General features: G+C 42.2%; 1 protein-coding gene and 1 long non-coding RNA gene across 3 annotated transcripts in view; one reads left to right on the top strand and one right to left on the bottom strand.

Moving 5' to 3' along the window:
- The first annotated feature begins 32 nt into the window (after window positions 1-32).
- Window positions 33-1,953, top strand: LOC144529717 (uncharacterized). The gene is made up of 4 exons (XR_013503043.1): window positions 33-272; window positions 380-461; window positions 645-687; window positions 834-1,953. It is a non-coding gene; the product is annotated as an uncharacterized LOC144529717 (long non-coding RNA).
- Window positions 1,954-1,955: 2 nt separating this feature from the next.
- Window positions 1,956-24,034, bottom strand: part of tex2 (testis expressed 2) — a 29,007-nt gene continuing 6,928 nt past the window's right edge. The window contains exons 2-12 of one of the 2 annotated variants that reach the window (XM_078268976.1): window positions 14,349-16,128; window positions 12,315-12,515; window positions 11,108-11,471; window positions 10,111-10,394; window positions 9,016-9,159; window positions 8,792-8,891; window positions 6,136-6,256; window positions 5,519-5,641; window positions 5,032-5,241; window positions 4,142-4,262; window positions 1,956-3,248 (exon numbers count right to left, since the gene is read on the bottom strand). In XM_078268976.1, the coding sequence (XP_078125102.1) occupies window positions 3,099-3,248; window positions 4,142-4,262; window positions 5,032-5,241; window positions 5,519-5,641; window positions 6,136-6,256; window positions 8,792-8,891; window positions 9,016-9,159; window positions 10,111-10,394; window positions 11,108-11,471; window positions 12,315-12,515; window positions 14,349-16,103 (3,573 nt within the window). In that variant the 5' untranslated portion in view covers window positions 16,104-16,128 and the 3' untranslated portion in view covers window positions 1,956-3,098. The remainder of the gene's footprint in view (window positions 3,249-4,141; window positions 4,263-5,031; window positions 5,242-5,518; window positions 5,642-6,135; window positions 6,257-8,791; window positions 8,892-9,015; window positions 9,160-10,110; window positions 10,395-11,107; window positions 11,472-12,314; window positions 12,516-14,348; window positions 16,129-24,034) is intronic. The other variant, XM_078268977.1, reaches the window with a different exon arrangement.

Raw genomic sequence — 24,034 nt, 5'->3', positions numbered from 1 at the left:
ACCCACAGACACCGGATGTGCTATAAAATAGTTCCGGGAGACATTTTCTCCGTAGATTGCAGAATACGTCCACTTCTGAGACCATGCTTTCTCTATTCCGACTTGAAATATCTGCATTTAACATGGCTAGGAAAAGCTTGTTTGTGTGCATATTTTTAAGTCAGTATTATAATACGTGACTTAAGTATGCAGAAAATGTACTTTATATTATAAAGCATTATAGTGCATGTTGGAGCAATGTGACTAGGCCGCATCAGCGTGGAAATGCGGAGGTAAGTTTGCGGTTTTTTTTTCCGACAATCTGGCAAATTTACTATGAATTATTTTCTTTTTACAATACAAATTTTACAAAATCTGCAATATGTTGTGCGGTCCACAGGGCCGGTAATAAACTCGGATCCATGCGGTGGTTTTGAGCTACACGAGGCCTGAAGGATGATGGCCCTCCATGACTTTGACGAGTGAGTATTTATCAAAAAAAAGCTTAAAATCTTTTTTTTTTTAGTTCATGAATGATGATTAACGTGCGTTAGACTTCTGATGTAAACAAATGAAGTCAACATTTAATCTGACTTGACCCACAAACACCAGTCGGGTGTGCGTGTTTCAATAATCGTGTTCATTCAGACATTTTATATTTACAGGAAATAGGTTTCGGTGTGGACTGAGCCCAGCAATAGCAACATGGTAAGTATCTTTTGGGTGAGCAGGAAGTTATGAACAATGCTCATGGTTAATCTTCTGATTTTATGAAGAGAACACAAGTCTGACATGACTAACAATGTCTTTAATGCATGATGCTTTAAATAACAGATGTTGTTTTTGTTCTGCAGCAATCAGACTGGGTGCTCTGGAAATGGACAAGCTGACACCAGGACTCAAATTAACATGCATTTTAGAACCAGGAGTCTTACATTTATTGGAACTGTAGGAGTATAATGCCATGTATGAATAAAGCATTTCTTAACAGCACAGTATTGTCATTCATTTCATTCCACTTACGTGTTTTGGTAAATTGATTTTTAGGCACTATAGTTTAAACCTGAATTGCCTTTCTCCTTGGCTATTCACACAGGTCAAGACTAGTGCAAGATCATACGTCTTGTTATAACTGGGGTTTCTTGGCAATTTTACCAAGTCTCTCTTTTAAAAGCAAGACACAATCTAAATGCAGTGACTAAGATCTAAGTTAGCATTTTGAATAAGTATGCAGTCTTTGCTGACTTGCATCATATAAATCTGCTTGAGGATGTAGGTTTGTGTATTGTCTCACCTTTTTATAGGCAAAATGATTAGTCAAAAAAATCTGATAATGAAAATAATTGCAGCCCTTAACAGAAATGTAAAAAGTAAAGCAATCTTGATTATACACAGATGGATGGCTTCTGATGAGAATTTGGCATTGTCCTCTTAATTTTCTTATGTTAAACCACAATGAAGCACAAACTCTTTCCAAGCAAAAGGTTTTATTGATCCACAACGATCAGAACCATAACATTCTGTGACATCACTGAACACGACAGTAATTTTTGATATTTCGTCACTGTGCAAATGAACAACACCGAAAACAAAGGTCGTGACAACATACACAGTAATGGCACAAAGACACTTTATATCCTCAACTGATGCAACAAATGTGGTGGCTCACTACGGAGGAATGTTTATTTTAAAGGCACTTTCTGCCTAACACACTTTGCCAGCAAATTTAAAATGTAAAATAATAGTTGCCTGTAAAGCAGCCGGGCGTCCATGGCAGATTACAAAATAGCTGTTCTAGTTGATATGGTGTTATTCCTCTTGAATGTGTACAGTACAGAAAAAAACTGCAAATCAATAAATAATTCAACAAAAAGCATTCATTTGAATGCTGACATTAAATAATATGGCTAATATCCAGTATGTTATTTATTCAAATTAAACAGGAACAGTGGGTATGTTCCCCTCTTTACATAACTAGGTTTATGAGTTTATAAAAGGGTTTCAGTCTGCCCAAACTTAGGCTGTACGTCACTGGAGTGACCTTAATAGGAATACGATATTTAACTGATTGCTAACTTGTCACTGTTTACCTCATACTTAGCCTTCAGACAGGACTGAAAGATTGCTTTGGAAATAAAAATGAAGTTATTACTTTTGCTCAACTCTGAATATAACATGAAAAGAAGTCTTGACGCATGTGTAGAAGCACGTTGTCAGTGAATGAGCTATACTTTGCACAGCTAGGTAGCTGCATTCCTATTTATACATTCATTAGACCTAAGCAATGTTCAGCTGCTGTCTTTGCAGATATGTTTTAATTCTCCCCTTTAAAGTCAGTTTTAGCTCTAATCCCTACCAAAGTTAAGCGCACAGGCTGTTATGGTATGATAGTGTCCATTGTGGATTTAAAATGAACTGTGTCTTCGATAGACACAGCGCCATTATCTGTTTGCATAAAGGTGCCGGTCGACAGGCACAGGCAGCAGTGTGGATGGGTAATCAATGAGTTGATATCCCTGTGAAATGTGTATCAAATAATAGACAAAGGGGCTTTCAGCAAAACCATCTCCAAATTTTAGGATTAATCTGTCAAACGTTTGCTCACTCAGACATACACACCCTTCATCAGTGGCCTCAAAGTTCTTGTAGAGTTATAGCAACAATAAACCACTTGATTAGAAAGGTTGCACAAAAATGTGCACCATACAACTACCATGTTTGGTGCAGCTGTACATCACAGGTATTATGGTTCTTCTGGTTGAATCTGATGGCTGTTAGTCGATCCATCACCACACATTTGTTAAGCAGTCTCGACATGCCCATGTATTTCATCAGAGAATGAATCATAATATTTTATGTCACACAAATAAAACTGTGCAATTGGATGACAATCTATCAGTCACAATTGTCCTCGGTTTTCCTGCTTTTAGTTACCCCAACACTTCCAGTTTTGTGAATGCACTTCATCGGTGGTGCAACAATGGGACTGGAACATGGGTAAAAATATTGGAGAGTTGGCCCGACCCATGCGACAGCCATGGGTCTCTGAGAGGGGCAGGGACTTGCCATATTACCATGCTGATAAAATGTCTGTCATTATGCACTTTGAAAAGCAGTCTTCACATGTCGGAGACCTCAGACTCCTCAGGTTCTGGGTCCTTCAAGGCATCATTTGTCATAGTAACCAAGTTGGCATTGGAACGTGTGTCCATGGCAGAGTGCATTATGGGTAGCCATACATCATCCATGTTTGGCATCACAAATATTTTCTGTGGGACGACAAGCACAGTGACAAGCAAAGTCCTCTTAATTTCAACAATAAAATGGAAATATACCTAATCAAAAGCTATATTACTAGTGAAGGGAATGGAGCAGAAACTATGGATTAATATATTTTTGCAACTAAAGAAATATACACCAAATAAAGACAGTGGCATGAGATTATATCTGCTAACACAAATTGGAGAAAAAATGACCTGAAATACATCATCCCCTGTGCATATGCTGTATGGACTAGCCAGACCCTCCACCGCAGCACTGTAAAGGAAGGTCTGGCAAAACAAGACTATGTCGATCTGAGCTGGAAATGTTTAGCTAAAAGTCAGTCAGAGAGTAATGTCTGGAAACCAATGAGGCCTGAGTTTGTTGATGTTCAGCATTTGTTGAAAGCCAGATGTATACACTCACTCACAAATGACAACAGTGAGCACTGCTGCACTGTATTTTACTGGAGGCATGGTTTAGGGGGGTGGTACATAATAATAACCCCCAGAGGAGTCAGGCAGGGATAAATGTAGATGTGTGGTAGACCTGACAGGGACAGTAGTTTGCAGCTGTGCTTCAGGGCAGTTATCTAGAGGCAGGCGTATCATTACTTTGGATATATATGAGGGGTGGGAAAGCCACAGGCACATTGCTTTGAAGTGCATGTAGGTACATGAATCCCAAAGTCCTTATTTATGACCTAAATTATCACCCTAAAATATTTGGGATGACATTGTCCTTGAGTAAACTTTCAGCCTCTCAGTCAGGCAACTGAGGTTTTTAAACTGCACAGAAGTTGGTACACACTATAAAATATGACATAACCTACTAATTATATTAACAATGTAATTAAATTGTATTCATGACTCTGCATTTGCATCTTTTTCTCAGTGTATACCTGGAATTCCTGGTCCAGTTTCTTCTCAATCCAATCTGTCACATGAACTAAAGTGACCTCCCTCTCACCCAGTTTAGGCCGTGCTTTCAGCTCCAGGTGAGGCGGACTACGGAAACCATACCTGACAACCAAGAGGACACATTCATGTTTAAAAATGATATAATCTTATACAAGCTGAAGCTGAAGCTTTGGTTTATTCTACAAAATGTAATACATTTTCCTATTTTACAACATAAGGCAGTGCGACACAAATTAAGATCAGGATGATGCTGTATAGATCACTGGTTCCCGACATTTTTGGCTTGTGACCCCTTAAAATGAGGCAGAGTCTACTTCTGACCTCTCATCATAGATCATGGCCTCAGTGTGTGCATGAGTTTTGAGCAATTCAGCCAAAGAGTGATTTTTACATCTAGGATTGTTTTTTGAAGGTCTTTTAGATGCCTAAAGAGGTGAAAGTATTGAGTATTCATAAAAAAAACAAAAAAAAACATAATTTTGAAAACAGAAATATATGTTTTCCTTCTTATTGTTTTAATCAGCCAGTGACCCCTCAGATTGTCCTTTCAACTTACAGATTGGGAACCAATGATAGGTGCTGAAGGTGATCATTATTATTTTTTCTAAGATGGTCATTATAATTAAGCTTATAAAGCACACAGCGTGTACTTAAGGATTTAACATTGCACATCTTCAATGAAAATACAAACATTTGTGCCCTCATTTTCTTAAATATCAAGTATATTAAGTTCATTTTTATTCTTTTATCTTTTATGTATGTCTGTATTTGCCCAAAAGAGGGCGCCAAGTTATATTCTCAAACCAGGATTCCCATACACTCACTGACTACATCCTCAGTTCAATGCACCCCTCCCTGGAAGTGAACGTACCATATTCTGTCTGTGGGGGGAGGTGGGATGTTGACAGCCAGCGTCCCACGGAACTCTTGCACCTCCACGGTGAGCAGCAGGGGCGTGTTGGACACCTCCTCCATCTTCTTCTTAATGAACTCCGTCTCTGTGGCTTTCTGAAAGTACTTTGACTTGGCTATCTTGTCCACGAAGCGCATGATCTTGCTGGGCCTGTGGCCTCCCACGTAGCTACGTGAGCAGCGGATGGAAACGGAGGAGGAAGGGAGGCAAGGAGTGAGTCAGGTTCATTATTTATTCTGAACAGCATCTCTTGCTACTCAGCACCCACGATGGAGGGGAGTGACCGGGTGCTACAGTAAATCAGCAGCAAACTTTCAGAACATTTGGGACTGAGTGGGTGGGCAGACTTAAAGGGCAGAACAGTCTGCTTCAACACATCAGTGTGAATCTGTTTCTGCCCATTTTCAATTCAAGTATGTGATTATGTAAAGAGACATGCGCTCACCCCTCGGCTCCAGGAAGAATGGCTTTGTCACTGAGGAGTTCAGGGGGGTCCTCCTCATCCGATGAGCCAGCACTAGACGACTCCTCATCGCTGTCTGCCAGACAGTATGTCCGTGGCCTGGGCCTGTCACACACACATAAACACACTCATTATTGCAAAGTCATGCTTTAATGGTTAACAGTTAAAGCTAATTCCCATTAAATGCATCCCCACTGGTGATGAAATCACAGGGAATTAATCTCCAATGATTCACTTAAGAAAAGAAACCAGAACAAAATGTGTTGTTTTAGTGTCAGCGTCTATGGGCATCTATTCCCAAACTCACCAGCCATTGGACAAATCCACAGTGGTAAGCGTCCAGAGAGAGGATTTGTATACAAAGAGCAGGGAGCAAGAGGACATTGTGAAAAAACAGATGTGAACTAATGGTTCTAAATGCAAATCTACTCAATTAGCATTCAGCTCAGAGCTGTTTGTTTAGCGAAAAAAAAGGATAATCCTTCAAACAACCTATTTTGGCCTAGTCACTGAGAAGGTGTTATAAGAATGACAAACACAAACAATCACTCGATAAACTCAGACTAAGCTTCATTACTAAATGTGATTAAAATCCTCACCACTCTTTTCCGTGCTCCCCGAGCCCCTCCCCCTCCTTCCCCAGACGGGCCAGGTTCATCTTGGTCTCTAGTGTCATGAGGAAGGAGCCCGTGTAGGAGACCTCCAGATCAAACCACAGACCTGACAGATAGTGAGGGAAACCACGCATACATATTACGTCTTAAAATTATAACCATGCTACTTTTCATCCCCAACAATACCAACTCAGAATGCTATTTCTGTGAGTAAAGAAGAACCTCCTGCATGGTGTCTAATTGCTGTTAGGTCCCCTGCAAAGCTGCCAGGAGGAAGTCCTATCTAGCAAACACTGAAAAGGTCAGCTCTTGGGCAGAGGTGCCTCCTTATTGGCTTATCAGGCTACTTCCTGTTTACACTTCTCAGGAGGCGACGGGAGAACGATCCCCCTGCTGTTTGCTCAATTAACCATAAACGTCGTTTATAACTGATAAGTGATCTTTATTAATCCTCTGCCTCGCTCCTTTCTACTCTTCATTCCAGTCTCCATAATGCTCAGTGATTTGTATGTGTGTGGCAGCAGTGTCAAAGAGAAACTAAATGACAGCATTAAGTCAGAAAACGTTGGACAGTGTCTCGTCGTCTCTGTCTAAAACGAGACACAGAGGAGGGAGAGACGGTCTGGAGTGCATAATAAATGTCAACATACTGTAGCTAAACCACTTCTACATCGAACTGGGAAATATATCACTATAACAGCAATATTATATGAGACAAGATATTGCCTTGAATCAAAGTTATTGTAATATACTGTATGTAGCTTATATGTCGGTCAACCAGACTGAAATATCTCGACAACTATTGGATGGATGCCACAAACACGGTTTTTTCCGGTAATGACACCACAGTTTTTAATGTAAAGTCTCGACAACTGTGCTCAATGCATTGGTTTATGACCAAATATTAGTCAAACTAATGACATTCCTATTAGCCTCAGCTATACTTTGTGCTATGTAGCAAATGATGGCATGTTACCGTAACAGTGGTTTACACTGATTATCGTTAAACTTTACAGAAATGACTAACCATAACTATACATATTATAAATACTTCATGCCTAAACACTCACAAAATTGAGTGTTTATGATGTCACAAGGGACATGATGAATTTTCTGCTTACATCATCCTCACACAATTAAACTATGTGATACTGTCACACACGTCTTAACATGTTCATGCTCACAACACGATAACCCCTTGTGATATGTTGCCAAATACCTTTTTTCTGACACCACCCTGGGGCCATGTATTACTTCACCACGACCACCAGATCAGAAACACATTTTGCACCTCAACCTTTAGCTATTTAATGGTTTGGTTTTCTTAACAATAAGCATCACAGTCTTACAGAGCCATATCAGCCAACCCTATTTCATGTCCAATCCTTGATAGTCTTGTAGAATTGATAAACATATGATTATTAGACACATTATTAATGTCTGGGTACTGAATAAAACATTTTATTTAATTATATAAGTAATGCCGAGCTTTTCGCAAGCTTGTGTGCATTTAGTAGTTCTTGGGAGCTCAGTACAACTATTGTAAATAAAATCATGTCCTCCCAACATTAAGGAGTCAGGAGGCACTCACTCACTCTCCTTCTTATCATCATCACAGGAGAAAATAAATATTAATACAGTATGAAATTAGGAATGTTATTATCGAAGCAAATGCATCCTGTTCTGTTCTGTTCATGCAGGTTTATAGTGCTTCTAGAGATACCAGTCCCCCAGGACTAATTATGTGCTGGGATCAACTGATTATGCTTTGTGAGTATATTTCTGTGGGTGTATAGGTTGAGACAGAACACATTAATGAGCATTGCATACTCAGCCGTGTAAATGTGGCTGACAGGAGAATGACTCATGATTGGCTGCTTCATCTGAATAGCAAAAGGTATCGTCAGACATTAGACTAAACCATCTTTTAATACACCCTGAATATTATGAATGAATATGGCAACCTACACATTACATCCATATTAATTAAGGGGAAAAATAGCAAGCTTTATTTTAAAAAATGTCCTCCTTTGCGCTTTGCTTAAAAGCACCACTAATGATTAAAACATTGCTCCCACAACCTGTTCATCTTCTTCCCCTTCGTAAGCTTCTCATTTCTCATTTCCCCCCCAAACCAGGCCACCTCAGTAGGAATTAATATGCCATACATCCCTGTATTGTCTCTGTGTGTCCAACCTATCCCTTTGCTGGGGCTCAAAGCAGGCGGCGGGCAGGGTGAGTCAGTGTCTCAGTAATGGATGAGGGGGACCCAAGACGTGAAGTTTAATTACTGTGGCTTACTAGAGCGAGGCATGCAGAGGGGCTAGACTCCAGAGCAGAGAGGGTTGGAGTGTAAGGGAAAACGTCTTAATCCAGAGAGAAGAGGAACAAAGCTTAGGGAAGATGGAGGAATGGGACGAGAGGGAGATGGATAGATTAAGGGGGAAAGAAAAGTGAGAGCATGTCTCACTATTCTGTCAGAAAGGCAAGAGGGAGAACTGATAAACAACCTGGGTTATGATGAGGGATGATGGATAGCAGAGGAAGGGGAAGAAGATTGATGGCAGGTCTAAAATCTGTTTTGTAGCAGGCCACCACCATGTGGAAAACATGACATACCTAGTGTAGCTTCTCTTCCTACCTTGGTGGTCCACAGAGGGTTTGGAGGCATGAAGGATCTTAGGAATGGAAAAGCCCATGTCTAGCTCTGTCAAAGTCAGCTCATTCATAACATATGGCAGCTGAAACACAGAAGACATTTAGACACAAAATTGTCTCTTGAACGTATCACATTGTGGATACATTTTTCTAATGTGTTAGTTATACTGCAGATGTTTGTTTGTACAAGCTAGCACCAGTACACACCCTGATCTTACTGAGCTTCATCTGGATCTTTTTGGAGACTACATTGGCCCAGTATTTCTCTCCCAGGAAGTCCCAGAACATCCTTCCCACAAAAGCATTGACCCAGGCCTCAGGCTCCACCGTCTCCTCTGAACTCCTGCGTATCTGAAGGACACATCATTTTATTTCAAGAAGATTAAAGGTAAGTTAATAGGTTCTGATCAAGTATAATAATAGTATATAATAGTATAATTGATCCAGGCTCCATCTACTTTCATGGCCAGATTAGCCTGTTGGTGGGCCACATGGCATATCACAATATAAACTCAAATAATTAAAGCAACACCAAAGATTCTTTTGTACCTTAAAATAATGTTTCCAAAATTGTTTCAGTGGTTCATCAACTCGTAACAGGGTGAACAGCACTTCTGCATTCGCTTTGCGGCCCTCTATCGGCTAAAACCGCACTATGCAAGTTTGCCAGATCGGGTAGCGGATCTGTAGTTCGAATGAGAACAGTAATGGACAATTCCACTTCCAACCTGTAGGGGGACCGAAGAGGAAAAGTGCTTTGGTGTTGCTTTAAGGTCTGTAAACTAGATTTTGACAAAGGGCCACTTAACATGAAATGGCCACACAATTAAATATACTCTGTGGAGTTTTCTTGCATACAAACAAAAGTTCTGTTTACGTATCACATATATGGATAACTTACCTGGATAAGAAAAAAAAGCATGTTAATGCAAAGTATAAATGCAATCCATTACAGCGTAAACCTATTCTTAAAAAAATAGAGATAACAAAAATCGGATGTCATTATCCAGATAATGTATCCAGATATAGATTATGTGTTAAAACAATTTATATTCCTTACTTGCCCTTTGTTGACGCATTGCCAAGTTTATTTTGCACGTTACAAACATCAACCATCAAATACAAACAAAACAGGGGCCTACTTTTAGAAAAAGATTGCTCCAAAAACGTCACAGGGTACTTTTAAGTAAAAAAACAGGGACTGACTTAGTTGATATTATTTCACTAACACATCTACAATTATTAATAACTATAAATTACCTGTGACCTAGTGACATGACCAGGTATCCCCCAGTCTCTCACCTTTTTGGTAGTTGTGGGGCTGCACTCGGGGCTGGGCCCAGGGCTGTCGGTGGCAGTTGGACTTTTCTCTGGGGCATGGGGGTTGACATATTTGGCCATGTAGACATTATAGTCCAACAGCATCTTCTGCTTCATTCCTCCAGTATAGCCACAGGAGGGAGCAGAGGAGGTCTCTCTGTGGCGAGACTGAGGCAGCTCCTCCAGGCTACCTCGGCTGCTGCTCCTGCTGTCAGCCTCCAGGCCTCCACCAGATTGGGTGCTGCTATTGCGGGAGGGCAAGAAGGCTAAAGTGGAGGGGGTGTGGGGGGGGGGTTGTGATACAATTATGCATCAACGACATTTCCAGTGATTCAAATCAATGCATCATATGTTACATACATAATGCATGCTCAAGGCCTTGGATAGTGAGCATCTATTATTTTATTTATTAATTTCTCACAACATACTGCAACACTCTGAATCAGCATGCTTTACACCAGATGACACACTGCATCCTCTCTCTGAGTCATATTAGCACTGGAACAGTCATTTTCAACATAACTGCTATGTATAGCCACAAAACAGGCTTGGTATTTAAATCATCTTTCCAGTAATCCTGTTCACCCTGCACTGCCTTTATCACTAGACCCGCACAGTGCTAATGTTTTCCTTTGAATTGGGCCTTATCCTTGCAGGCTTATATCCCACAGTGGAGACAAATGCTATAATATGCTGCTTCTCTGTGCATGTAATCCTGCTGACCCATTCACACTCATCTGTTTGCTCAATTGAGGGGATTGGCAGTCCCTAAACTGGGGTTTATGCACAGATCTGATGGCTGTGTAGTTACATCTTCAAGAGAATGGCTATTCTGACTGCGGAAGGTGATGTGTGTCTGTGCAAATATAGGATGTGTGTGGAAAGGGTGCGAGAGACAGATAAACCCATATACTATACATTAATGGCTGTTTGCATTTTGGTGTGTGATACTGTACACAGTGGTCAGTCTTAAACTCACCACTCTTGCAGATGCCAGGCAGACTGCCACCTCTTCCCTCTGACTTTATTCGGGATGCCAGCAGAAATCTCCTGAACCACTCTTCCTTCTCCCGCCCCGTCCTCCCAAACAGGTAGATAGTCAGATCCCCCCCTCCAGAGGTTGGTCTTTTGGGTTCCTCTGCTGACCCTGATACCTCAACTTTCTCGCATTTGTCCGTTTGTTCCAGCTTCTCACCCAGCCCTGTTAGTTTCTCCTCCCCAGCTTCAGGCTTCTCTACCTGGGCCTTGGACATGAAGTTCTCCTGCTTGGCCAGCTCAATGCCAATGGGGTACTTCTTGTTCCAAACTCTCTTCCTAGCCAAGTTTTGGGGCACCAGGTAGATCTATGGGGGGCATATAGACCGAGTTCATATAATCAAAGCATGAAGATGACAATGTTTTGTTGTTGTTTTTGTGGCAGCAGATTGTCCACATTGAAATGACGACAAATAAGGACAAACTAAAATTGGCAGCAACTGGGGGAATGTTTTTAGAAATATAAACCAAAGGAAAGAATGCAGGCAGGAATACAAGTGCAAACGACTCATCTAGTTTGTAATTATATTTATCTAACGCAAAGCTCAATTTGTCTATGACCAGCAATGTAAGAATATATCCCTTGTTTTGTTAGTCCATCTTGAATGTGACTTGCTGTTGCAGGTAACATTCAAGACGGACTAAATACCCACAGTAATGATGGTGAAATTATACTTTAGGGAGCCTTTCAGTTCCAGAGAGAAGCTGCATGATGACGACATCCATAATGACCCCTTTGCTTCATTAATTGAGAAATGTCTTCTTGCTGTCCTCGCTTTAGATATACAAAACACATGACTCAGCACAATACTACACAAGACGCAAAGTTGTGTGTACAGGGTCAGTGACTGTGATATTCACTCCATGTTTACACATGCTATATGACTCTGACAATGAGTAGCCTTGTCATTGAACTTGACCTATTAGCAATCATGCACTCAGGCAGAGTCAAATATGAAGGGATGTGTGCTTGATGTCACCATCTGTAAAGCTCATCATCAAAAGCACAAATACACTGAGGAGCCAGCAGAGACACACACGCACTGAACACATTCATATTTTTCCTTTTCTCACATAAGCACACAGTCTGCAATTTCAGCATCTCTCTTGCATTTCTCATTACCCACACACACCCACAACCACCACCACACCTTGCTATCCGTCAGGTCATAGATCTTCTGGCTGATGTAGGTGACATCCGGTTTAGGCTCGTTGTGTGTGGCACGACGGGAGATGTTCCGGTTAGGTTTGGACAGACGCAGGACAGAGCCCTCTAGACGGACGTAAACAGAGTGGGTCAGCGTGGCGTGGTACATCTCCGGGTCGTAGCTGTGGATCTCATTCATCCAGCCCTAAGAGATTGAGGGTGGGGGAGAGGGGAAGAGTTTTAACTGACACAGTCTCTAATTATATTCTCACCAACACCAAGGAGTTTGGAGTTTCGGTGTTCACACTGTACAAATATGCCAAACGTTTATTGTGCATATATATTGACAGAAGATAGCATCATCTAACCTGTCTATGAGGATTCTTACATTCAGGTTAAAAGGATATCTTGAAATAGAAGTTTTGCCCCTCATTCGAGAAACTTCACTAGTTAATGTGGATCTCCCCACTAGTGAATAGAGCGCCAACGATAATGATGTTTGTGGTTGATACCAATAATGACTACCTCAGAGTTTTAAAAAGTCTGATGATATATCGCCCAATATTAATATTAATAACAACACATTTAAATAACATTTATTTAGTTGTTTTTTTTAAACTATGTAATGGTGACCGCAAACATATCTTTGGCATTCTCTGTAATGCAATTAGTTACTTATCGGTCAACATAGATGCCGATATATCTGTGATTACCTAATATCACAATTGCATTGTGGGGCTCTACTCTTAAAACATGAAAAATGTGTAGGTATACAAACATTTTGTGTGCCAACTGTCATCAATAAACATCACTCCTTGCAGTATTTTTCTAGAATCACAATCAAATCACATACCAGTATATTTCAAAACAAAATTCTCACTCAGGAGGTGCGGTGCCACAAAGTTCATACAAGACAACAAAAGATAAAGTTGAGCATCTAAAACACTGACTCTTTGTTGATCCTCGGAGGAAGAGAAAGATGAAGAGAAAGTGTGCCCCCACTGCTGTTGCCCTGCACTTGTGTGCTCTGGGGTCTATCGTTCAAATGTGTGTATAATGTACTGCACAACTGCAGAGCTCCTCTTTTGGAACAGCTGTGTCCTCTAGCCATAAGGCTCTCCTGTGCAACAGCTTGGTACCCACTAAGGCACACACACACACACACACACACACACACACACACACACACACACACACACACACACACACACACACACACACACACACACACACACACACACACACACACTTACATAACTCCCTCAAACTAGTAAACATTTAAATTCTAGCAGAGTTTCTACAGCACTGACTGGGGTTAACTGAGAACAGGGGGCAACTGTGGTGGCCGCTCTCATTCAAATGTTTGGTACAAAGCAAAACTGTAGCCATCACTGGAGAAAAGTGTAATAAAACCCAATATGTTGCTGCTGGTCCCCATGAGGCTGGATCAAGTTTAATTCTCATCCAACCTCCCACTTTATCAGTCCCAAAGGAGGCTCTGTGAGCAGAGCCAATTCAATTGAAACAAGAGGGGAAATTTCAGTGCTTGGCTTTCGTGCGAAAGCGAGGAGCATGTTGTTTAAATATACAAAATAAAAGCTCTTTGTGTGGGGCCATTATTGTAGCAAAACTATTTGCAAATGTGTGTGGAGAGTTCTGCAAATGGGCATGCGTAATCAGAATCTCCAAAGCTGTATTCAGATTTGCAAGTGTAGTGTTGCAGGTGATCTGTGTGGCTCCTATGCTGCATGTGTAAAACATGTAAGGCTAAATCTAATATAGGTTATCTTGGCTATATAGAACAAGGTGTTTTTTGCGAGTGTGCAAGTGTTTTACTGTGCAAAGCATGCAGCCTAAATATGCAAAGGATAATGTTGAAGCAGAGCAAGACCTTAATGGTAGTCCTAGAGCCAGTGAAGCAAGGACACCTGCTAAACAAAAGCCAAGATATTTGAGAAGAAGATCCAAACAAGTTTACATTTTTAAGTCTTATAGCAACAAGTCCAAACTTGGCCATCCATGCCATGCTTTGTCTCACCTTGAAGGTTCCAGGTTCTTTGATATCCAGCTGGGCCACATTCCAGTGTTCTATCATTCGCTTCCCTCTTCTCGTCTCTGATGAGGAGCGTCCAGGAGAAGACAGCCAGAGGACCAGCAAGGCCAACATGAACCCAGCTACTATCCCATGCACCACCGCACATACATAAGGTGGCACTGGAAGGACTATGTACCAGTAAACCAACTGTGTCAGGAAGATGAGGCCAGTCACAGGCACAGTCTCCAACTCCTCCTCCTCTTTCTCCTCCTCCTCTGTGTCAAGTTCACTACCCAACCCAATGCTACCAGTATGGGGCTGCCGGGACCCGGGGCGATCCCCATCTGGCGTTTCTGTATCGGTACATATCTCAAAGTCTTCACTGTACAGTTCACAAAAGTCCTCGTCTTCCTGTCGAGCAACCAGGGCCGACATAGAGCAGCGGCCCAGAGTAAGAGAAGGAGACTTGGGAAAAGTGGACGAGGAGGCTTGGGTGAGGGCTGGGGCTGGTGCCAGTGATGGGAAGGAGAAAAAAACAGAGTCAGGGCCCTTGCCCGTGGGGGTTTCTTCCTCTTCTGCCCCTTCCTCCTCCTTGATGCTATAGTTGTTGTTACCTTCTGTGTGTCCGTTTACCGCTGTCACTCCGCTGAGCTCTGACGCACTGGAGGACAGCGATTTGGCACGATGAGTGGCACTCCCAACAGCTCCCACGCCAGACTCATCCCCCATGATCTTACTAAAAAGCTGTAGGGGGTCTGACATCACCTCTGACAGCCGTCGCTTAGTATCCTCTATCCTGGCCTCCACCTCTTGGACCTTGAAGAAAGACCTACCATCTGGGGACCTGATGGGGGAAGAAGGGGCTGTTTTGGAGTCTCCACCTGCTTTCTTGACAATGACAGGGCTGGAGCACAATCGAGGCTGGGAGAACTGTTTGAAGAGTTGCATGTTGCGAGGTGGAGGCCGCTGGGATGTCTGCACTTGCTGTTGCTGATGAGGCTGGTGGTGAAGATAGTAATGAAGGGGCCCTTCCTGATGTTCGGCCTTCGAAGTGTCCGTGGAGAGAGACTTCACAAAAGATTTCATTAAGTGACGGTGCCGCGCGTGCGATGGTGCGACAGTGGTGGACGCAGGAGTGGTTTCGCGAGACTCAACGTCATTGGACAAGGACCTGACCAGGCTGAGGAAAGGCTTGGAGGAGGACAGCGCTGCAGACTTGCAAGGGGAGGAGGAGCTAGAGCTCGTGGATGAGGGATTGGCTGAGGGTCGGTCAGAGGGCCAGGAGGAGCTGGCAGGAGGGGTGGAGCTCAGGTGGGGGTGCGTGGAAGTGGGAATAATAGTCACGGCTTGAGAGGGTGTGTGTGGGTGAAGGTCTGAAGGCTGCACATACAGGGTGGTGGATGAAACGGGGAGCACAGCAGCTCCAGAGGACGTCTCCACACCGGCGGATTCAAACAGCAGCTCCTCTTTTGCCTCCAAGCCTGTGGCGACAGACTGGTCGTCAGCCCCTGAAGCTTCTAGACCTTGAAGTACCCCTGCACCATCAAGCTCGGATTTAGCCCCAGCAGATCCAAGTGGTAGGCCGTAGAGCTCCTCTTCCTCTTCGTCTTCCTCCTTCCCCAGAGCAGAGAAGTGGATGGTGATGATGTCACGAGAGAGGGAGCGCTGCACCTGCAGCTTGGGTCCAGGGGTGTGACGGGAGGGAGGAGTGTCAGCATGCTGGCCACTTCCCCTGCTGCTGCTGCCCTGGTTGCTCATCACCACCCTGCACAGGGCTCACAGCCTGGGAGAGACAGACAGAGACAGAAGCAGTACACTGTTAATAACCATAGAAACACTGAAACATTAGTATGAAACACCGGTGCATGGAAGGAGGTTGAGAAATTGCAGAGCAAATCAGCAATTTGAGTACATAATTTCAGAAATCCCCACATGCTCTACACACTTTCAATACAGACACACACACGGACTGAAGAGCACAGCCCCGCAGCTCTCTATTCATCCTAATGTGAGTAGACTGGACAGGTATGTCCATGCTCCCCGATCCATTAGCCCTCATTATGCAGGGCTTTAGCTGACAGACTGAGTCGCTCTCAGGCCTGGCCTTTCTCTGTCTTACCAGCATCCTACTCACTCACTAGCCCCCGCTATGGCAACATGATTAATGGGTTATTTCAGAACACATGAGCCTTGAGGAGAGGGGCCATCAGCATTTCAGCTGTATTTAACTCCACCTCCATGGGAGGCAGACTACAGCTGACTAAATGCTGTGAGAAGGAGAAAACACGGGAAGGATGCTAGTCTGGCTAGTGGATGGAAAATCATCATTATTAGATGGAAATTATTATTTGGAAACATTTTGATTATTTTAACTTAAAACTGCATTAAGTTGATCATTTTGTTCACATAGGGGCAGTACAAAAAGCTGAAAACAACAATGACAACTGCATATTGTCACCTTATAAAGTTGATATGGCTAACATATTAGAAATGTTTTCACATCCAGCAGATACAGATCGACGTTCATGTATTACATTATTTCTGCTTTATGGGATTGTAAAAAAACTATAAACATACACATAAATATAACAAACCCTCCTTCCCTCGCCCACGCATAACAACATGCACGACATAATCACACAACAAAGCAGTTGTTATAGGCTCCAGTGATCACAGGAACAAGGCGTCTATTGTACAGTCTCAACACAACGGAACCAAAGTCATTCATCATGTGGTGATTTCACTAAATGGGGCCTCAAGTTGTTATTGAGTTATTGGGCCTGTTTATTCTTCCACGTCACAAAGACTCCATCATCAATGGTTAGCATTATCAAACAGGCAGGGCAAAACAAGCACACACACAGAAAGACACACAAACATGCCGTTTGCACACACACAGAAAGACACACAAACATGCGGTTTGCACACACACAGTCACTCGGCTGGTTGATAGAAATGTCCTGTAATGGAAGGAGGAGGGACAGGGGGAAACAACAGAGCAGTTAGCTTGTGTGATTGTCTGCATTTCTGAGAATACCTTAACGCCCCTTGGGGGCTCTCCAGTTGGCACTGCATCTCCAGAGATTGTATTTGCTGGGATGGAATAACAGAGCATTTGACTTTCCCAACCAGCCTTTCACTTGGCTGTGCTACAATGGGTTTATTGTGTGTGTTGCTTCTGCCATAGCTGTGCTAGGGGCACAGCAGATCGAATAAACACAAGAAAAGGGAGAGGCAGAAAAGAGAGCAACAAAAACAACTTAGATGAAGAGCCACGGGGGATCTGTAGAGGCTGCAGACGACCTTCCAGAGACAAGCTTTTGAAGTGGGATTCACTTAAAGACGGCAGAGATGGAGAGAGAAAATGGGGAGGATGACACAGTCGAGAGAGAGGGACGGAGAGGAGAGAAGAGGGTGGAAACAAATGAGTCGGGAGACAGAGCCATGGAGATGGAAGTGGTTGTTGTTTGTCATCAAAGCCTGAAGGACAGATTAAAAGCTTGTGGAGGTCGACAGGGTGAGCAGACAAGGATGGTTCCAAGTTTTCCTGGTTTTATGAGGGCACAGCCAAAATCTCCAAGTACCTACAGTACATATTCTATGTTATCTCCAATCCTTGTACATTTCAATTCCTATGGTGCATATTTGCATTTGTATTCACAATTTAAACATACATAAAATAACGTATGTACTGCTATGAATTTGGCTCATGCACCGCCCAAAAGATTCTCGGCTAAAGCTAAACCATAGGTAACACAACAAAGTGCCTTTCAGGTTAAATAAAGTGCAACCTGCACAATGTTTGCCGACACACCTACAGTTTTAGTTATTTCCTCTCATCAATGCCCCACTGCCATTAAAAGCCCTGTGTTTGTTTTAGCCGCTTTTGGATGAGGTGAGGAGAGGAGAGGAGTCTGGCACTGAGACAAGACTCATCCAATTAATCAAAGCAAGCAGGGCCACTCTAATCAGCTAAAGCCAGCACCCTGGGAGACGAGAGAGGAGGGGAGAGAGGTTAAAAGCAGCAGGGTATGAGAATGATATAAGAGGGTGAACGGAAAGGGGATGCAAAGTAAACACAGGAGACTGGAGAGAAAAGCAGAAAATGGCAAAGAAAAAGCTGTGGAGTGAACTACTTCTACATAAAAAATGTAATATTTGATATTTGAATATGATGTCCTTATCCACAATAACTAATCCCTTTCCATGATATGTCCCACTCCAAAATCCTGCTTGAAATTGGCACCGAAGGGAAAAAACGAACATAGGAATAAGTGGTGAGGAGGCGGGAGGTACAAAGTGGGTGCTGAAAGAGAGCTGGGCATGTATTTATGGTCAACAGTTTGTGCCGCTTTCAGCATATTGAGCCTTTTTTCTTTCAGCTGAATGAACCACTGAAAACCGCCAATTTACAATTTTTTTTGAAGAGCCAAGAAGCGATTATTGTGATTAAACATCCCCAGCTGTGCTTTGAAAAGCAGCGTTCGCTACAGTTTTCTTTATTTTCTGCTCGTTTCATTCCTGCTAAACACAGCTGATATACTGGGTCTGACAGATGCTGCAGCAGATTCCATGTTCCTACTTTTCAGTCTCTCTTTCTTTCTTTTTTTGTTGATAGAGACTCATGGTCTCCCTCTCCTCACTGCATTTGATGGATGGGTAGATACTTCTGGACTGTCACATACCCTGACAAATATCAGGCCCAGAGGAGGCGTGTGGAGTCGGAGGGGTGAGGACCCACTGTACCTATACAAGAGTCACACAACACCAGGCATGGGCTGGGCTGAGCATGGGCTGGGGTACATTTCTACATTAGAAAATTATGTTTTTTGTAAAGGTCTGAGTTAGGAATGACAGGAAAAACGTCTGCACAAGTATAGTGAATTTAAAGCAAAATTCAATATTTTGGAAAATAAGCTTCACTTTCTAGTGGAGAGATGGAAGACCAGCTGGATAGTTGATACTGTGGGGAAATAGGGGGGCTACAGCCAGAACCCAGTTACTTACCACAGAGACTGGAAACAAGAGGAAACAGCTACAAAATCTCCCTAGCAGCAGACAATCTTCCTAACCTGAATCTTCAGAGCACACTCCAATGTTCCCAAATTATTTAGATTCATAGACCTTTTTACAGCAGACAATTTGACTTGTAGCATGAAAAACACAGGTGTAACTAATAACATTAATGATGGCAATGCAATAATGCAGTGCAACACTGTTTTTTTTTTTTAATTTTCAAACTTGTCTTCAGCCCCAACCAACGCTGACTAAAGTGACACTAGCTAAAGTGCTCATATCATGCTCATTTTCAGGTTCATAATTGTATTTAGAGGTTATATCAGAATAGGTTTACGTGGTTTAATTAAAAAAAAAAAAAAACACTATATTTTTGTTGTACTGCACATTACTGCAGCTCCTCTTTTCGCCCTGTGTGTTGAGCTCTTTGTTTTAGCTACTGAGTGAGGCATCTCACTTCTGTACCATCTTTGTTGGGAGTCGCACATGTGCAGTAGCTAGGTAAGGGCTGCTAGCTAGACAGTTGCAGAGTATGAGGGCGTGCCACGCTAGCAGCTAGGCGAGCATTATAACGTGTGTTACAAAGTGACGCACATTTGTCTCTAAAGTAAAGGCTGGACTACAATAGAGCTGTTTGGAGCAGTTTGTGAACAGTGTTTTCTCTGGAAGATGGTAAGTCCCTTTGGGGTGGACGTTGGTCTTTTTCACTTTATAAACCTATAACCTGTACAAAAAAGATATATAACACAATAAAGGAAAGGGAAAAAGCCAAAAGCATAATATGAGCACTTTAAGGCAATTTATCAGATTTCACGCAGCTCCTGGCACCACAAAACAAGGCTTTATACAACTTTCCTCACGTATGCAGTCGCGTTCCCCAACACGTGTAAACAGACGTTGATGTGTAAAATCTGTAGTTCTCTTTTAAGACTTTTACAGTCCCTAAGCACAAAATGGCCATGATATATCTGTAATTGTGGGGGTTATTTTAAGTCATGGATCAATACCAATGACTCAACAGTTACTTTAGTAGGTGCTGAGCTACTTTGGCTTTAAAAACCCACTTTCAAGCCTCTGATTTGGAAATAACATCCACAGCTTTGCAATGACGAGGACCATGTGGGCTGAGCAGACCAGGTCAAAAATGATTTGCATCATGATATATTTTGTGGGTGTTTCTGTTGGATTCTTGCTTGCTGTATTTGTTCAATTGAGAACTTCACCATTCTGTCTACTTCACTCCACATGAATCTGTTCCAGAACCAAACTACTGAATCCTTCTCTTTAAGTGACAGCGTGCTGATGTGATTGGATGCGTCAGCAGGTGTCAAGGACAGACTGACATGACCTCTGCTGAAGGATGTAAAGTTGGCATGCCAAGTTTTCACAGAAGGAAGATCAAATAGAAAAGTGAAACGAGGAAAAAGAAATGAAGGCTGGCGTCAGGAGCATACTGAGCAGATGAAAATAGGGCAGGAGGAAAATGGAGAGCAAGTCGAGTAAGAAGGAAGTCGGCGAGGCATTAAAAGGGGAGGCTGACAGCGTAAGATAGATCGGGAGAGAGAAAGAGAGCGTGAGAAACTCAAGGAGCAGTCGATTGTCACAAACAGCCCAGAGACACACACACACACACACACACACACACACACACACAAGCTGTGTGTTTTCTCACTAACACACACACACACACACACACACACACACACACACACACACACACACACACAGTTGCCTGGATATGTATGACTGCAAACAAAAGTAACACAAAGGGAGGGGGAACTGAGGGAGCCAGGTAATGAGCAGAGAGCACATAAAGCAGGTTGAGAGAGAAAGAAAGAAATAGAAAAAAGGCTGAGGAGGGTCCTTTGTTTTCCAGCATACTATAGGCCACAGAGTCACATAACATCAGAGTGCAGGTTAACACACCACTAGCCCTTTTTTCATGCTCCACTGCTCTCTCCAGGGAACACTGGTCCCTGTCATCACTAGCCCCCTGGTTACGGTATACATGTAGATGTACTGTACACTTACATAAAGGAATGCAGCAAGGGATGAGAGGACTGAATGGAAATAAGGGGAGAAATTATTTTTACTGGTTGTTTCCATTGTTTCTTCTAAAAAAAACAATGAGACAAGACAGGAAAATGTGGCACTTGAGGAAGGAGAGCTAAACGTGGATGAAGAGATGGCAGGCTCAGGGTCACATCGTATAAGGCCGAACTACACCCTCTTTGACTTACAAAAGACCTGACTCTGAGGTAGCAAACACAAGCAGCAGTTCTTAAAATAGCTCTGGGGGGTTGTTGAGGTGTTAGTCCCATAACACCTGGCTGGCCACTTAAAGCTCTTGCTGAAGGACAGAGAGATGGAGGAATAAAGAAATGCATGGAGAAAAGAAAAGGAAAGAGCCTCAATTGAGATGTCTGACTGATGAAAAAGTGACGCAAGCACAAAGTTTTGAGCATGACTGCTGTTTCCACAGCAGTATCTGCCGCACACAAGCCAGTCAAGGTTTGGCCAAAACTGTACCAACATTTTAAAAAAATTAAGTTTTTTTTTTTATGCCAATAGGGCTGCAACTAGCAACTACTGTCATTATCAGTTAAAGGGAGAATTTTTCTATTAATCAATTATTCTATAAAATGTCAGAATGTGGTGAACAAATAAATATCACAATTTCCCACAGCCCAAGCTGATTTTTTTCAAATTACTTTTTTTATTTGACCAACAGCCCGAAAAACCCAAAAATATTAATTTTACTAACATAGGAGACTAAGACAATCTGAAAATACTTACATTTGAGAAACTGGAACCATTCAATTTGTTGCATTTTTTGCTGAAATAGTTAATTATTTGAATTGTTGTCAATTGTATCAGCTCTATTCAATATAATTGATTAATATAAAATAAATGTCTACAACGTTTTCTTCAGAGTTTGTAAAAACTCCTGTGATACAGCATGTAGGACATGTAGGACTCAAAAAACACTTATTGTCTTTGGCCTCTGATAAAGAATTATTAATATAAAATGCAACAGAACATTCAAATAAAATAAAACATTAACACACAAAGAAAATGTGATTGCACAGGCTTCAGAGACTGTTTTGATGGAGCTGCTCCAGTAGGGGAGTGGGGACCTCCATCATACTGACAGTGAAAAATACTGACACTATTAACGTGTGTTGTGTCAATATTCCTGTTAGACCATTATATTTGCAGAATAGCAACAGACATGCACTCAAACCTCCAAAAGCACATATGAACACACGAGTGCTGCTCCAGGGTCTGAGCACATTGCCTGGCAGACTGGCTTATGAGCTCCAGCAGCATCAGAGGAAACAGGTTTGATGGTGAGTACCACCGCTGCTCTGAATCTCTTAACGAAAGGAGAGAGAACAAAACAACAACAAAACAGCCAGGGAGATAAAGAGCACTCACGCAGCTGCGCTGGATCAAACCAGTTTTCTTCACCGCTCTCTCTCTAACCCAGAATCCACCATCAACACGTCAAACATCAGACCTTGCCATACAGATCATCTGGTGGTTGCCATGCCAACAGTGAAGCTTTCATCTTGTTCCGCACTTATCCCTGTGGCCTTTTGTTTGGCAAGGCAGCTTCTCCTCACAGTATAACCCTGGTGTCCTCGGAGTATGTGGAGTGTTTGTTAACATATTCAGTGAAGGGTTCTCGGTGTGTGTGTGTGTGTGTGTGTGTGTGTGTGTGTGTGTGTGTGTGTGTGCACTAAACCAAAGCACCAAAAATAATTGAAAAGGCTTTGATCTACCTCTTTGCGATGGGTGAAAGTCAGAAAGTGTGTTTATGCATCATTTAGCTGTACTGGGGAACGCCTTCTCAAAGATGAAAGAGTGCCTGATCAACTTATAACCTCTAATTATGGTTGTCAACATCAATACATTTTCTACTGACAACTTCAGCTGTTGACTCCAATCTTCTCTGTAAAGTATAAATGTGCTTGTTTTCATAATTACAAGCTGTAGATTTGCTTAGGTAGTGTCATATGGGTTTAATGCTTCACTTTTATAAATAACGGATTTGCAACAAATATCGATGTCTGCTGCCGCCTAACCCGATTTGACAGTTTAGAGATCAAAAGGTGGATAAACGCGCAGTCCTGACTCCTGACTGAACACATACAAACAACCAGTCATTCAAAAATTAAGCAATATATAATCTGTGTAAGAGCTGCTTGACAGCCCGCAAACAGTCATAATCCATCAACCAATTACATGATGAATGGAAGGATGGAGGGAGGGAGATGTGGGGGGCAGAGACAGAGTAAGACAGAAAAACATCAATTGTGATTGTATTTACAGACAAAGATTAATATTACAAATGTTATGCTTTTATCCTGAATCACTACCAAGAATAAGTGGGCCATGTTACTTTTAGTGGTGCCGTTTTGAATCATGCAGGGAATACAGTGCATCTGATTAGTATTCAAAAGCCATTGAAGGAAGACAAACTGTGAAAATGAGGACGTAGAGATAATAGCCTGTAGTTACAGTTTTTTTCAACTGCTTACACACAAAATCTTTTCATGTCACACGATTTTTGAAACCTCTCACTCAAAGTGCAAAATTACACAGCAAATCTCAAAAACCATAAGCTATTTCTCAGCCTTTCACTCAGTTTTCAATTGCAAAAACTTTTT

Source organism: Sander vitreus, chromosome 15, assembly GCF_031162955.1.
Source record: "Sander vitreus isolate 19-12246 chromosome 15, sanVit1, whole genome shotgun sequence".
Taxonomy (NCBI): Eukaryota; Metazoa; Chordata; class Actinopteri; order Perciformes; family Percidae; genus Sander; species Sander vitreus.
Note: the sequence above shows the minus strand (reverse complement) of the source record. Positions and strands in the feature narration are given on the sequence as shown.